Source organism: Macrobrachium nipponense, chromosome 20 (assembly GCF_015104395.2).
Source record: "Macrobrachium nipponense isolate FS-2020 chromosome 20, ASM1510439v2, whole genome shotgun sequence".
Classification (NCBI taxonomy): Eukaryota; Metazoa; Arthropoda; class Malacostraca; order Decapoda; family Palaemonidae; genus Macrobrachium; species Macrobrachium nipponense.
In genome coordinates, this window is record NC_061089.1 from 40,233,077 (window position 1) to 40,249,605 (window position 16,529).

Consider the following 16,529-nt stretch of genomic DNA (forward strand, 5'->3'; position numbering starts at 1 on the left):
GAAAAATATGATACAAGGGCAAATAAAGGGCAAACATGACAAGAGTATGTATGTATGTATGTATATCTATCTATCTCTCTATCAATCTATCTATCTATCTATCATCTATCTATCTATCTATCTATCTATCTATCTATCTATCTATATCTATTCTGTAAAAACAACCAAGGCAACGATGGATATATTTAGCTGTTTCCTCTGAACAAAACAAATGAGTGTCGTTTTTTTTTCTAATGAACAAAGTTGCCGGGATACATTTGAAGTAAGAGCAATTGATGACAGCTAATTGCCTAAAAATTCTGTCACTGTGAACTTGGATGATTCACTGATGCATAATAATTTCACTGAAATCTTCTGAAAGCCAAGAAGCTAATATCGAAATGCAATAATTTCTAGATATCAGAGTAGTGACAAAGACACTAACATTATCTTTAATATCAAATCCATAGCTTGACAAGTTATGATTGTAAAATCGCCAGAGAGTGAGGAAAAATTGAGATATATGGAGGATACAAGAGATGAGGAAACCGAGCACATAAAAGATTCAAGCCTAAGAGGATTCTGGTTTTCGGCCACTGGGAAAACCTTCAAAAAAATTCTGGAACGTTTTACTGATGACTTGCAGACGCGTCTTAGCTTGGAAGCAGTAAGTGAAATGTGGCAAGAAATATACATTCATTGCCTATAATTCTTGACTAAGGAGACTTATATGATCATAAAATGTTCAGATCTTGTTTCATCCTTCTATACCAACAAATGTTAAAGCACACAATATGTTAAATATATAATATTTGTAATGTAGCATTAATTTTCAAGGAAACGAGGAAAAAATTTATTTTTATTAAGAGGAATTTAATATACAGTGAGAAAGATTTTAAAAAATTCTATAAACGATAAAAAGACGAAAATATTGTAAGGTAGGGCAATCCGTGTACTTTCATCATAGATTTACTGTTATTACTTTTTTTCAAAATGTTACTGATATATTTCCCCTTAGAAATAAAAATAGAAGGAAAAAAGGAAAAAATAATAATTTTCCGCATAATCAACCTCGGCAATACTCTCAAAACCTGCAGCTTCGCGACACAAAGCAGAGAGAAAGGTGAAGGATGAGATACGTGGCAGGAGGCAGCAATGATTTCCAATATCTGTGTTAAGATTGTGATAACTCAAAAGACCAGTAGCAGGGTCCTTTCCTGACTTAAAAATCAAGAGACAATAAAGGATATTTCCACTGAATACAGAATTTAGAACTGTGCTTCTTCCTCTGCTCTGCCCTGTGTATACATATACACGGTCACATCTACCTAAACAGACGCACACACGCACGCACATAATTATATGATTGTGTGTGTGTGTGTGGTGTGTGGTTTGGGGTTTTGGGTTTTGGAGAGAGAAGGGAGAGAAGAGAGGAGAGGAGATAGGAGAGGAGAGAGAGGGGAGTGACGAGAGAAGGGAGGGGAGAGGGAGGAGGGGGAGGGAGAGATAGGAGGAGAGAGAAGGAAGAGAGACCAGGGAACCATTTTGAGCCCTCTTCATATTTACCTCAAATTGAGTCATTTATCTTAATGAACCTAATTCCCAGAAAAAATTTTACGAGCATTATCTGCATTCAGCATTGTATTTTCCCCATCGCAAACATTTCCTAAATACTTGCCCAACATGCAGTAGGTACAGTATATTGACATTGTTTATGCCATAAAGGATTCAAAATAATGGCTGGTCAGTAAACTAGTGTATACTCTTTAGAATAAATGTTTAACAAACATGCCATGTTTTATATATACATACATATATATATATATATATGATATATATATATATATAGTAATATATATATATATATATATATATATATATTTGCGTGTGTGTATAAATGTGTGTTTTTGTGAATGCGTATGTATATAAGACGAAACTTTGGTATGCTTAATTCATAACAAGGCCTGTTTGTCAACATATATTTTCAAGAGTACACTGGTTAATTAACCTGCCATTACTTTGAATCCATGTTGGGAAAGATATTTATGGGATGTTTGCGATGCTAGCTTTTTAACAATGGGGAACTACAATGCTGAATGCAGATAATGCTCATAAAGTTTTTCCGGGAATTAGGTTGGTTAAAATATAGGACTCAGTTTGAGGTAAATGTTAATATACACACACACATGTATATTATATATATATTATATATATATATCATATATATATATATATATATTATATATATATATATATTGTAGGAAGCCCACTAAAATTCGGAAAAAATTGAAAGAGTTTTTTATTTAAAGCTTTCGGAGAGTACATTCTCTCCCTCTTTCTGAAAGAGGGAGAGAATGTACTCCGAAAGCTTAAATAAAAAACTTTCAATTTTTTCCGAATTTTAGTGGGCTTCCTACAACATATTAGAACACGGATACAGTGTTTAACTTTGCTATATATATATAGATATATATATATATATATATATATATATATATATATATATATTATATATATATATATATATACAGAGAAACGAATTTGTCAAAAACCAGTGCACACATGCAAACACTACACTCGCTATAAGTGTGTTGTTATTAATTAATATAATAATATAATTATAATTATATATATAATATTAATATTATATATAATATAATATATATATATATTATGTGTGTGGTGTGTGTGGTGGCTGTGTGTGTGTGTATGCATACACACACACATAGCGTGTGAGCGAGTGATTGTTTGCATGTGTTCACTGGTTTTTGACAAATTCGTTTCTCTGTAACCAGAGCCGTGGAGGGCCCGTTAATGTCCCTCCACAGAAGGCTTATGAAGAGCTCGTCGAAACCCCACCTACAAAATATATATCATTTAACAAGGTATAAACGTCCTGCCCTTATACGTAATAACTTGTACACAATCTTTTCAGTCCTGTCTAGGTCGTCATCTCCTCCCTCCTATAATTTCATCACACATTATTTTCACCAGACTCTTGTAGGTAATTTTTTACGAATGGCCAGACCATATCAAAGTAATTAAATCCATTCTTTCACCTACTCTAGCTTTTTCCATCCCTTTTAGGTTTCTCTACGATACAAATTAAGATCTGGGATGAATACAGTCACGGGTCGCCGGACTTACGACTTTAACGAGTGATTAAATGTTGAGGAAGGAAGAGAGCCAAAATGAAAGGAATAATCAACGGGATGAGAATGGATGAGGAAGTGACTATTATGGACGGGAGGATGGCACCATGCAGTGAAGACGAAACGATACTAGAACTTGACTGGATTACAAGCGAGATGATGCAGTATGGTAGTAATGCTTTGACTGAAGTGTAATGGTAATTAAAATAATGAATGTATGAAAGTGAAAATGTTGGTTTTCAGTATATGGTAAATTTGTATTCTGTCATGTCACTAATTGTTAAAACATCAAGAAAAGGAATTCTGTTGTCTGTTTCCCATTCAACTTTAAATTTGATGCTGGGCAATAAGGCATTTAATTCTGAAAGCAATTTGTTGAAATTCCCCCCATCTATTATCCCAAAACGTTATGATACCACCTACACACATCATCCACTACATGTCTTCAAGTTTTATTACATTTATTGTTATAGTTTCAAAATATTCCATGTATTGAGTAGCTAAAACTGGATTTAAAGGGCTACTCATACCGTGCCGAATATTTCACTATGGGTAACCTTTCAAGTCCAGTTTTAGCTAATCTATACATGGACTATTTTGGTCTTTGAAATATATTTACTTTTCATATTTTGACGTTTTTATGGACTACTTTCATTAGATGGAATTATGTTTTAACAGAATGTATTTCACTGTAATATGTATATTTGTATCTGTGTGCGTGCGTATCTGTGTCCGTAGTTGTAAACAAACAAATATATTCACATCAGTACAAAACAAAATTAATTTTAAAAGGAAACAAGAAAATAAAAATAACTTCTACAAACGCAATATATCTAGAATTTGTATTTTTGGCAATATTGATAACTATACCAAGCAGCATTACCACAATTACAAAATGCGAAAGAAATTATGCAAAAGCAATCATGACGTTATAATGCGCATTATTATACTTTATTATTAATGCGATGATATCAACTTGGTTGAAGAAGTAATTTCCCTTTTTATATCATGGTAACGAAGTCATGCAAATCCTTTGAAAGTTATCATGCGAAATTGATTGAATAGAAAATCGCCAATATCTGGATTTAATATCTGTACAGGGTTTGCCAAAAAAAAGGTCACATATATGCAATGAATGGCAAATGTTCAGACATATTTGAGTATATTTCGTGTAGAAACAAGCTTGTATGTTAGGGGAGATATATCTGACAGCATTGAGCTTCGCTAATTGCGTAATGCATATCTTATGGCACTTTTTGCACTGTGCGTAAAAAAAGGTGAATTTTTTCCATTGGAAGGACTTCACCAATGGTCAACATGTCAGCATTCCTAAAAACAAATTTATTGTTCACTTGCACACTTGGCCAACTTTGACATATTCAATAATTAGAGATTATCATGTTAGGGGAACCATCAACTCGATGCAACAATATCAGGAAAGGTGAGTGAGGTACATTAAATAAATTCTCGAGATTATAATGTTAAGGGAGCCATCATCTCGATGCAACAATATCAGGGAAGGTCAGTGAGGCACATTAAATGAAATCTAACTCTAAGGTGAAAATTGCCTTTTTCTTTTTGGTCATACAGGGAAAGAACGATATTTTATATGGAATGTTATACTCTTTTTTTTCTTTTACTGGCGTGTTCACTATGCTCACGCGTTTTTCTAAACGGAAAAGGAAAACCGGATATATAATGTAATATGTAAAGAAAAATTAATGTTCCTGCCGAGCTTTATGACTTTAACAATGATAAATGAAAAAAGCGATAGCTCTTGGTAACAACGAAAGCAAGGCTATTATTAATGGGAATATTAAACAAATCGTCAAAGACATAAAGCCGATGAAGGGAACGTAGTAACACTCCAAATCTTAACTTAGAGGAAGGAAAATCTACCCACAGAATATGACTGCCGAACGTGAATTGAGTTTATTAGGATACATAGAAAAAAAGAGCGCTTCCTAAAATATGAAGAATATTTGTGAAGAACGTTTTATTTATTTCAGAAATACTCTATTATGAATCCAAAACGAAATCATTTTGCTTCGTGTATTCTGTTAAGGGAAAAGGCGGGGAAAATAAAACAAAATTAAATGGAATGTAAGGTCCAGGGAGAGACGCAGAACCACGATACTTCACATAACTCTCAATATCCACACTTTCCAGTACACATTGGAAGGTGTTTGGTACATGGAGGAGAAAGAGAGGCGAAAGCCGTGCTGGCAGAGTGACAGGCATTAGAGGGAAAAGGATTTATTTTCCATAAAGTGCAAGATGTCAACGCGACGAGAGTCGGGGAGCTGCTTTATTCAGCAGGCAACAAATACATGTGTGTGACTGCGGTTCGTTTGTTTTCCCTGCGTTTACTACAGCATCCCTTTCTTACAATAGGCTTTTAACCGAAAAGAAATGGTGTTATGTTATTTTTGGAGCATAGATTTTGAAGGAAATTTATTAAGGACAAGCAGGAGGATGGGGCTGGTGAGCCAACTCTCCTTCATGCAGCGAAATCTAAATATTATTTTCATAATAAGACAAAATGAAGGAAACTACGAGATGATTGTTTATGAAGGATATGTTCTGTACACAAAAAAAAAAGTTAAAATATAAGGGTGAAAGTAATATGTAATAAAGGACTAGTTTAACTTGAGGAAACTATTGAAGAAGTTTCCATTTTTCAGTAATTATACACAATGGTTCAGAATTTGGCGTGTTTCGTCAGTTATCAAAAGTATTGAAGACTTTGATTTTCTTTTAGTAACAAGATGTAATAATAGCGAACAATCAGAGCAATTAATCTAAATTCTTTATATTCTCAATAACCATATATCTTATATTGCCCTAGTTTTAAAACCGCAGAAAAATAGATGTAATGAAAGCAGTTAATACAAATTCGTAAGATCTACGATGATCAAACACTTCTACACGTCTGTTCTCTAGTCTTGCATTTCTGTTACTTAAAGCTTTGCCTGTGCAACTCTTACTCCCTCAATTAACCACCTGTCAAGGTACTTCAAGATTTCTTGGGAGGTGGCACACGAGTTCTTCTCACTTTACTATCAATCTGAAGCTCGTTGCTCTGCATCCGGAGGGGTCGTAACTTTGCTGCTACTGAGTCAGATGTCACGTCCTTTACTAACAATAATATCATATCTCCCTAACCACTGGTGTAATCCGTCTTTCTTGGGTTGAGAGAGAAAGTCTTCCCTGTTTTATCATTCATGGCATACTCACCTCCTTTGGGAATTGTATTTCTTATTTGCCCAAAATAAGTCTTTTCATATAACGAAACCGTGAAATTCCCTATTCCAGTAGTTTGGTTCTGCTCTCATTTTGATGCATTCTTTTTTCTTTTGCTTTGCTCCCTCTTAATTTCTATTATATTCAAGATGTAACAGTATAATTGGTTATGTCGTATATAGATTTTGTGGCTGTTTTCAGTTTCATTTGCTTTATCAAACTTGGAATATATTGTATCAATGCCTAATTATTGTCAAGCTATAAGTTCTTGGAAATTTGATATATTTCAATCCATTAAAAACTAGTTTTCCATATGCCTGTCTTCGTTTCTTTTTATTGCTTCTTTAGAAATGTTATTTTATAGGTAATGCTCAATGATGCAAAAACGTAAAGAGAGGAAACTACTGCAATAAGTCATCATTCAACCGCATTTATTCATCAATGCATAACCTTTATTATGTGTTTAATTTTTCTTCGTTTCATTAAATTATATCAGGTATTAAAATGAAATTCATATATAGTTGTCATATTACAAGCAATCGTATCTCTTTATAATTCAATATTTAACATAACATTTACAAACAGGAGAAATTGAATTAATTAATACAAAATAAACCAGACGTATGACTGAAGTAACAAGAAAGAAATGTGTTCAGAAAATTGCTATTTAATATATTTTTCATTAAACAAAATAAAACATATTTTCGTTTTATTACACCTCAAGATCTGCATACAAAAAGTCTATTGACTGATATATTATAAACAGAAGAACTTAAATTTTCTTTCTAAGACCAAAGTCTCTAAAAATTATTAAGATAAACAACCTCATGGGTACAAACCATAAAACCAAATTTTATACCTTCTTTATTATGAATCCTTTTTTTAGGGCCCAATCGGTACTTATGAAGAAAGTACTTTTGGTTAAGTATTTTAAGATTAACTGTTCTATCACAAGTATGGAATCCAGCTCTCTCTCTCTCTCTCTCTCTCTCTCTCTCTCTCTCTCTCTCTCTCTGCAATACCATTCTCGTGACAATGCACGTAGCTCTGAATTTCTGGCATATGAATGTTCCTGAATTCGAGGCACATTCCTTACCTACATCTCAGCTGTGAGATGTATAACCACGCAAACACCTTTAATATATATATGGTATATATATATATATATATATATATATATATATATATATATATATATATATATATATATATGAATTACGAAAATTTGGGTCGTGACGAATACATACAGAAAGACAAAATGCACCAAAGGAAATTGAAACAATGGAATAGCGCTACAAGGCCTTCCAACTTTCGTCCTTTACTAAGCAGACTAATATAAATATGAAAGTAAGTTTAGAAAGAAAACTCGTATAAATGACAGATAGAGATTATAAAGAAAAAGATGTACCTAGAATCAAATAAGCCTGAAGAATTAGTAGATCTACCCATAACAGGTACAATTTAAAAGGTTCACAAAAGATTAGGTCCAACTGCTCAGAATCAGGGACAAAACAATTAAACGATTACTGACCACACACACACACACACACACACACACAATATGCTCTAAAAGTATAATTCAAATATTTATTGTACACAATAAAATTGTTTGCGCAAAGCAAACATTTTAAAATTATATATATATATATATATATATATATATATATATATATATATATATAGATATATATATATATATATATATATATATATATATATATATATATATATTAAACATACAAATATGAAATAAGGAAAATAATTATAAGGTAACTAATTTGTAATGAAATCATTTAACTTATACAAGGGTCCAAATAATACAAGCCAGAGCTAAGGTTAAATTTACAATTGAAATTAAGTTGCATAATGGAGGATTCTAAAAGATTTCGTGACAAACATGTTTTGATCTTGCAATTACTGAAGTGTCGGTCCAATTTATTTTGAGGGAGCTTTCACCTCAGGTAGTGAATATTGCATTGGATGTTTGTCCATTTATGACAGTATACTTACGCTGTTTAATTCTTACTTCTAAATTCTTGCTGGATTGGCTAATATAAAAAGAGGGCCAAACCAAACATGTTGCTTTCCTTAGGGCCATTTTTTTTATTAGCATTCCTTCTAGTGTGTTATTATAGAAATAAAAACAAGGTTCACCTTAAAAGATTTTAACAATACTTTTATGGTTTCAAAACCTCTAAAACAAAGTTAAGAAGTTTCTTTCTTCATGTTACTCCCATTATGAAACTTTTCGTAGGCTTTACCATAGAAAATATCTAACATAGTGAAGGATAACATAAATCTGTCCTTATTCTTCTTATGTATTCGATTTCTTGATCCAAATATTGGGAACTGACAATGAGCAATACTAGTAAAAACAGAGAAGAAAATATTTATACATATTTTGATATTAAGATGGTGGCCTGAATAAAAATAGACATAACTTAAGTTGTTGGTTCTTATAAATACTGAATTTACATTGAAATGGTTCTCTATGCATTAAAGCATCCAGGAATGGGAGGCAATTGTCTTTTTCCAATTCTAAAGTAAAATTAATTCAAGGTATCTGGTTTTTCAAATAATAGAGTAAATCATTTGCATCAATACCAGCAGGCAAAGCAGCTAAAATATCGTCAACATATCTATACTACATTAAAGGAATATAAATGATATCAGTGTTTTTCAAAGAATTCCATATACAAGTTTGAGACGATTGGTGACAAAAAGGGTTGCCCTTTTGTTGATATAATTCACATTAGAATATAAACTTACAAACAACACAAGTGCACAACCTAATGAGTGAAATAATATGACATACATATATTTCGTATAATAAAGCACGCAAAAAGTTTCATAGAGAAAGTAACACGGAGAAAGAAACTTCTAAGAACATTCTTAGCTTGCCTTTTTATTTTTAGTGATTTTGAAACCATAAAACATTGTTAAAATCTTTTAAGGTCAACCTGGATTTTTCCTTTAATAACACTAAAAGGAATGGTAATAAAAAAAATGTCCCTAAAGAAAGCAACAACATTAAATATAAAATTCCCTGTTTGGACTGCCCCTCTTTTTATATCGGCCAATCCAGCAAGGAGTTAGAAGTAAGAATTAAAGAGCATAAGTATTCTGTCAAAACTGGGCAAACATCCAGTGTAATATTCAATCATTTAAGTGAAAACTACCACAAGATAAATTGAACCAGCAGTTCAGTAATTGCAAGATCAAAAGATGTCTTTTCAAGAAATGTTTTTAGAATTCACCATTATACAACTTCTTGCAATTGTAATTTTAACCATAGATCTGGCTTGTAGTATTTGGACCCTTGTATAAGTTAAATGTTTAAGAATGACCTGGAAGACAAAATCACTGAGTAAATTACAAAGTATTTAACCTTACAGATATTTTCTTTGTATATATATATATATAATATATATAATATATATATATAATATATATATAATAACCATATATGTATATATATATATATATATATATATAATAATAATAATATAATATTAATAATAATAATAATAATAATAATAATAATAATAATAATAATAATAATAATAATCTGGGCGTCTTTAGTTTTGGGGAAAAAAATTAACATCGACAGTATTTCCAATCCTTTACACCATTATAGCTATTCCCCTCATTCTTGCATGTTCTCTCAAGATTACTTGATAATGGATTATAACATTCCCTTCCCACCACTTCAGATATGGCCTCTATGTACTTCTTCCATGGTCTTTTACTCCCTTCAAAAACTTTGGAGTTATACAGTCGTCCATTCTGATTCACCTTGTCACTCACATTAACCTTCACAGTTCTATTTGCCTTCACGATTCTACCCCATTGAATTCTTTTTATATCCCTTATAATTCAGGAACAAAACATCTCAATAGTTTCACTCTTTCTCGCTTCACTGGAATTGAATATGAATACTTTACTCCATAAAGGAACATTTGGTCAGCCATTTTTCATAATTTCCAAGTTGACCTCACCGATTCTCTTCCAAATCTTTTACACAAGCTATGATATCATTTATAAACATTGCCCATCCTACACTCCATTTACATCCATCTTCATATTCCACAACTTTCAAGCTGCGTCTATTTTCGTTTCGCTAAAATTCTTGGGTCACTTCGTCCATGAAGATATTAAACATACGCGGAGACATGATGCTGCCTTTCTCACCTTCACACTACACTTCACCAGTCCTTCTTCTGTCCATGTATTCTATCACACTTTGCTTGTATCCTACATCACTTTCAAATGAACTTGTAAAAAATTTTCTTTACTTACATATATTCACAGAATCATCCACATTTCCTTTCTGTTGATTCAGTGACAAGGCTCTAATTGTTGCAAATATGTCGTATACAAGTTATCACTTTACATTCACATAATCTGATCGAAAGGGCTTTTTTCCTTGTTCTAAATCAGATTGTTTTTAACCATTAATCCTTCTCTGTTCTGCCATGATTTCTCATTCAAAATTATACCACATACCTTCACTGGTAACCTAGGTAACAATATGCGCCTTTAATCCCTACAGTCCCCCGTAACAACTTTACCCCTGAATATGGGATCAACTATTTCTCTAACGCATTTCTGTAGGACCATTCTATCATCCGTGTTTAACTGACAAACACTGGTCAGCCACTCGGTTTCACTTTCATCGCTATGCTGCAGCATTTCACTTACAATCCCATTACTTTGTAAGCCCCAACATTCTTCTATCTCTTTTATCATCATCTCTTCATTGCCAAAAGCCATTACTAAGAGTATTTATTCTAAAACTTACACTAATCTCTACCTCTCTCGCATCATTCCGCAATGTTTCTTCTCTGCCTTTCACATTCAACCAATGATCAGAATCCCAATCTCTCACTAAGGAGAGAATTCTCTCAAGAAAGCATTCTAAATTTACATTACATATTCTAAGAACATTTGGTCATTTTCTTCTCTCCTATTGTTTCCATCATAACAACTTAGAAGTCTGAAAAAAAATACTTGGTCACATTCACACCTTCATTAACTATTTCATCCATTCTTTTTAACACCTGTATAATCTTGTCTTTTGACATACATTTAAACTTTAAATAATACATACACAATTTTCAACAAACTTCCCTATCTATTCAACCAGTTATTCTCTTATTGACTTTCTTCCCCTTCAATAACCAAAAAACCTCTCGCGTTGACCTTCAATTCTTCTGTCTTTAGCGTAAACCCTATTTGACAACTCCTCCTTTCTTCCAGCAAGTTGTATTTTTCTTTGTTTCGATTAAAAAAATAACGATGAGATAAGCACCCAACCATTCATCTCACCATTATCTTATCCACGATTTTGTCACCTACTCGACTGGTGGCATTTTGCATTTATGTAGGGTATAATTTTTTTCAGTGATTTCAGAACATGCATTAAGGCACACACGCATAATGCATGTATATATATATTATATATATATATATATATTATATATATATATATATATATATATATATACACAGCGGTCGGTCTTACATAATCTATATATATATATATATATATATATATATATATATATATATATATATATATTCATATAAAATGTACGTATGTGTGCATTTGTGTATGTATTAAAATCATTATTTGGCTGAACTGAAACACTGAAAAAAAATACAAGCACAGTAGCACAGTTTATTTGTACAGAGAAGATTCCTGTAACTTTTCACTGACAGTCACCGTGGAGTATTGAATAGCCTCACAGAAATAGGCAAACTTCTTTAAATAATGACAAGGGGCATGAACCAGTTCTAGGAATATATGAGTACACATTTTTGTTATAATAAATATTGGATTCAACATAAAATTTCCACAGTCCATAACGCCCGTGTAGTGACCAATTGCTGGAGAGAGAGAGAGAGAGAGAGAGAGAGAGAGAGAGAGAGAGAGAGAGAGAGAGAGAGAGAGAGAGCTAGCCCAATAACGAATTAAAGCATACTTTTTCGCTTATGACGTCGACCCATCATCTTCTGACGTCCTCTTGGCACATCGAGACTTCTTGAGAAGCTCCGTTGATCACCGTGAAAAGTTTCGGCCTCTTCTGAGTTTTTAGTATTAAGAAAGTTGGTCTCGCGGGACTCATCAATTCCGATTGAACTTTCTGACGCACCTGAATATCCCACAGGCACTCGAGAACTCCTTGCCTTGTCTGGGCTCTTATTGTCGATATCTCCATCATGAGAATCTCCGCTTTCTTCCCTACATTCTTTGATGCTGACTGCAACCTTTCTCTTCATCCTTTCTATTCTGGCGCCTCTATAATAAGCACTATTTTGAGAAGGCTGATATGATGGAGTAGTGCCGTTCAATAGTCTGCTTTCACTATTTGATTCTGACAAAGGATGGGTCTGACTTCTGTGTATGCATGAGCTTTTCGCGGTTCTATTTTCCTTTGAAACTTTTCCCCGAGCACTTAATTTCTTTTCGGCAAGTGACACAGGGGTCATTTCTGAGAAAAATGAAGTTTCTCGGTTTCTCTTTTTATCGGGGACAATAGGCAGTTCCTTCTTCTTCCCAGACGAGCGTCTACGTCCTATTGTCAATTCCTTCCACGTCCACTTTCCATTTTCTCTTTTCCAGGTCCTCCCGAATTTCTTTTCATCCGACGAGGGATGCTCCTTCATAACCGGAATCTCACTTCTTGAGGAATTTCGTTTCCGGTCGTTGATGCTTTCCTGCAGCGGAGGAATTGCTATCCAATAATTATTTACCTTTCTGGCTGCGAAACTTTTCCTCTCGCCATTATTCAAATTTCTCGAGACAGACTTCCACAATTTTTCGTGAGGAATACTCGCTTCGTCTAAACCACGGGACATTTTCCATAATGATTTTTCCTTGGATAATCCTCTTTGCCCACGAAACGCTCCATAATTTCTCCGTCTCGAAGGGATGACGCTTTTCTGGCTCCATTTCCCTTTCCTGCTAAACACATTTTCAAAATAAACTGCACCTGGCAAAACGAAACGTTTTTCTCTGGCGTGGTTTTGTTTCCCGAACGTTTTCTTCTGCGTGACTCTGTTCCCAGACGCTGTCGAATTGTCATTTTTCAATACCACTGAAGTGGCATTTCGTGTGTTGGATCCTTTCTCTGAGGAATATCGTCTCAAGCTTTCAATGATTTTATCCGTTTTATTTGAATTAAATCTTTGATAGTCATACATGAAACGCATAAAATGCATCTCCCGTATCCGTTGACGAAATTCTGAGTGATCAGACGCCCCTGGTGAATATGGTCCTTTGGTTGCACTAGAAAGAGTCACGCAGTTGCAGTCTATCTCACCTATGTTTACTTGAGGCAGATGATATGATGCACGCAATGGCGCCAACCACAGAGTAAACCTTTTATATGAAGGGAAAGAACGAGTTGATTTACCTCGTTTTGGTCCTCCTACGTTTTTGTCGTGAATGCACTCGATGACATCCAAACTTTTCGAGGCCTTTTTATTTAATCGAATTTCGTCCAAGTAATTAGGATTTCCGATCATGTCCCCATGGATGCTGCAATTCATGGATGGGTATCTCAAGCTGTAGTTGCCACAGCGCAGCAATTGCCCGCTCTTTACCTTTCTTGATATACCACGCGTCTTTACTATCAAGATTCCTTGCTTGCATTTTGAATGTAAGCTTGTGGATGAAGCGAATTCAGAGCTTGAGATATCGTTCACAAAATATCCTGTCTTAGAAAAACTGCTTGATGGTGACTGTTGATGGCTCTTCATATCTTTCGTTAAAGTTCCTGGAGAAATCGTTCGATGACCTCCCGTCGTTTGACTGTCATTATTTTTTATAAATCTACCGAGGGAATTCTTCTGTCCAGTCACCACAGAATCAGTTCGAAAATGGAAATCAAGATTTGGTTTGGCCATCGTAGTATTCGTGGCTCGTTCCTTCCTCATAAGCCATCTGTGGCTGTGGTATGCCCCGTGGGAATGTTTACCTATACCTAGTGGACTGAGAATTCTATCTTTCTCTTGATCAACTGGAACAACTGTCGAAGAGGTGATCATCAGAAGCATTAAAAACACCGCGAGATTGACCGAGGAAAGTCTGAGGCTACGAATAACGGCGACTTTCATTGGAGAAATGGCCGAAGACACTGAAGGAACTTTTGGGGTGGAGACCTCTCCAGCAAGAGAGGAGCATGAGGCCCCCATACAATTCATGTATGTTTAATTTATGTGGTAGACAGAAATCTCTTCAGATGACCCATCTGTTCGTTACAGATATGACCGACAGTGCATTTGTAACAGAGGTCCCAAGACCAATGAAATTTAGGTATGCTTTATGTAAGAGAATTTTCCCACATTAAGTGACTGACTTGACATTTTCAATGTTCAAAGTCAAAGAATATTTTTTTCAATCATCCACGACTGCTATTTTTAAGAGGATATTTCGGTAATAACCGATAATTTTTATTTCCACTTGTGTAAACACCAACCACTTAAATTTATATTCGTCTACGCAATCTCATCTTCACATATAAAAGTTATTTCTTATTGTTTTTCTGAATCGAAACAGCCCTCATTCATTTCAATTTACTTTCTACGACTTTAACAGGCTTTCCATTCTGTTAAGAATATTCTTTCTTGAGCGTACAATTTCATGGGTGATAACCATTCTACATACGGCTGTACATCTGTTGATAATTACAATCACATTCTCAGGACGTCACTTTTTTCACATAAACATAACTTTATTTTGTTGGTTTTTTCAATAAAATTACCCAAACATGGGAAGTGACACGCTTTTTAAATAGCTCCGATAAAATTAATCAGATCGCTTGAATTTCACACCTTCCGTTATTTGCGCATCTTATCGGAGAATAAGCCGCTTCGCCTCCTCTGTCGGAAAGCAAAGGATAACAGGGCGAACGACATCCTCCCCGTACCACGTCTACATCAACACTGGCGTTGGTAATCAATAGCGGCAAGTCTCTCTCTCTCTCTCTCTCTCTCTCGCTCTCTCTCTCTCTCTCTCTCTCTCTCTCTCTCCACACACACCAAACACACATGCACACATCTATTTCAAATGGATGAATGATTATATATTTTCTTGTGACAAAACTTCTCTTTAGAAGAATTTAACCAACACCAACAATTATGATAAATTGCTCTCTAGGAGTTTCTCTACCTGTCCTCTTGAGTCCTCCCTCTATTTCTTCATTCGGAAAACATAATCCTTCTTTTCAAGCATTATTTAAAAACATTCTTCCATTCTTGTTCTTTCAAACGGTACAAAAGAGACGTGGGTGTTACTGGGTCTTTTAATAAGCAAACGGAAAAGCTTATATATAAATGAGATTATTTTTGTCTAATGCTCTTACTTCTATAATAAAAAGTAAAACTAACTCAAATGAATAACAGAAAATGAATCGCTTACAAGAGATAATAGTCGTATCGTTAAAAGCTGGATAATCCTCCGAAAGATATGATCGCTAAAGGGAAAAATATATCTGAAACCTTTGCACAGTCACTTTTTTATATTAGAAAATATGTATCAGAAGCGTAAGCCGGATACTTTATTTTAAAATTTTCTGTCGTGCTTCTTTTTTTGCGCGACGGAGTTGGGCCACTGACTTTTCTGAAATAACTTCGCGAAATATACGGAACAAGCATAAATATGTATTACAACTGTATTCATAATATCCTAATAAATATGTCCGAAATATATGCACAATATCCAAATTAATATGTAAGAAATATATGCACAATACCCAAATAAATATAGTACATTAGAAATATATTCACATCTTAATAAAAGTCTATTAGAAATATCCTACTAATACCTTAATAAATATCTATCAGAATTATATTCATATCTTAACAAATATATATTAGAAATATATTCGTAATATCCTATCAAATATCTATTGGAAATATATTCACAATGACCTGTCAAGCACATTTTACCATTTTTATTCTGTTTGCCATATTCAAGTCATAGAAAAAAATCGGACGAATAAGAATATACACGCACCAGTAACAGGCGCATGATCCCTCATTCTATATTTCTATCGTATCTTTCAGTCGGTGTAACAGAATGACAGCTCTCTTATTATTCGCCCTCTCTCGGAATATCCCAAAACTTTTCCCTTTTATTGCCGGCATTCA

The 16,529-nt window shown here is 33.9% G+C and overlaps 1 protein-coding gene across 1 annotated transcript in view; it reads right to left on the reverse strand.

Annotated features, from left to right (window-relative positions):
• LOC135225095 (uncharacterized) overlaps positions 1-15,310 on the reverse strand; it is a 75,581-nt gene extending 60,271 nt beyond the window's left edge. The window contains exon 1 of the mRNA XM_064264356.1: positions 12,359-15,310. Within this exon, the coding sequence (XP_064120426.1) occupies positions 12,359-14,582 (2,224 nt within the window). The 5' untranslated portion in view covers positions 14,583-15,310. The remainder of the gene's footprint in view (positions 1-12,358) is intronic.
• Positions 15,311-16,529: the final 1,219 nt, after the last annotated feature.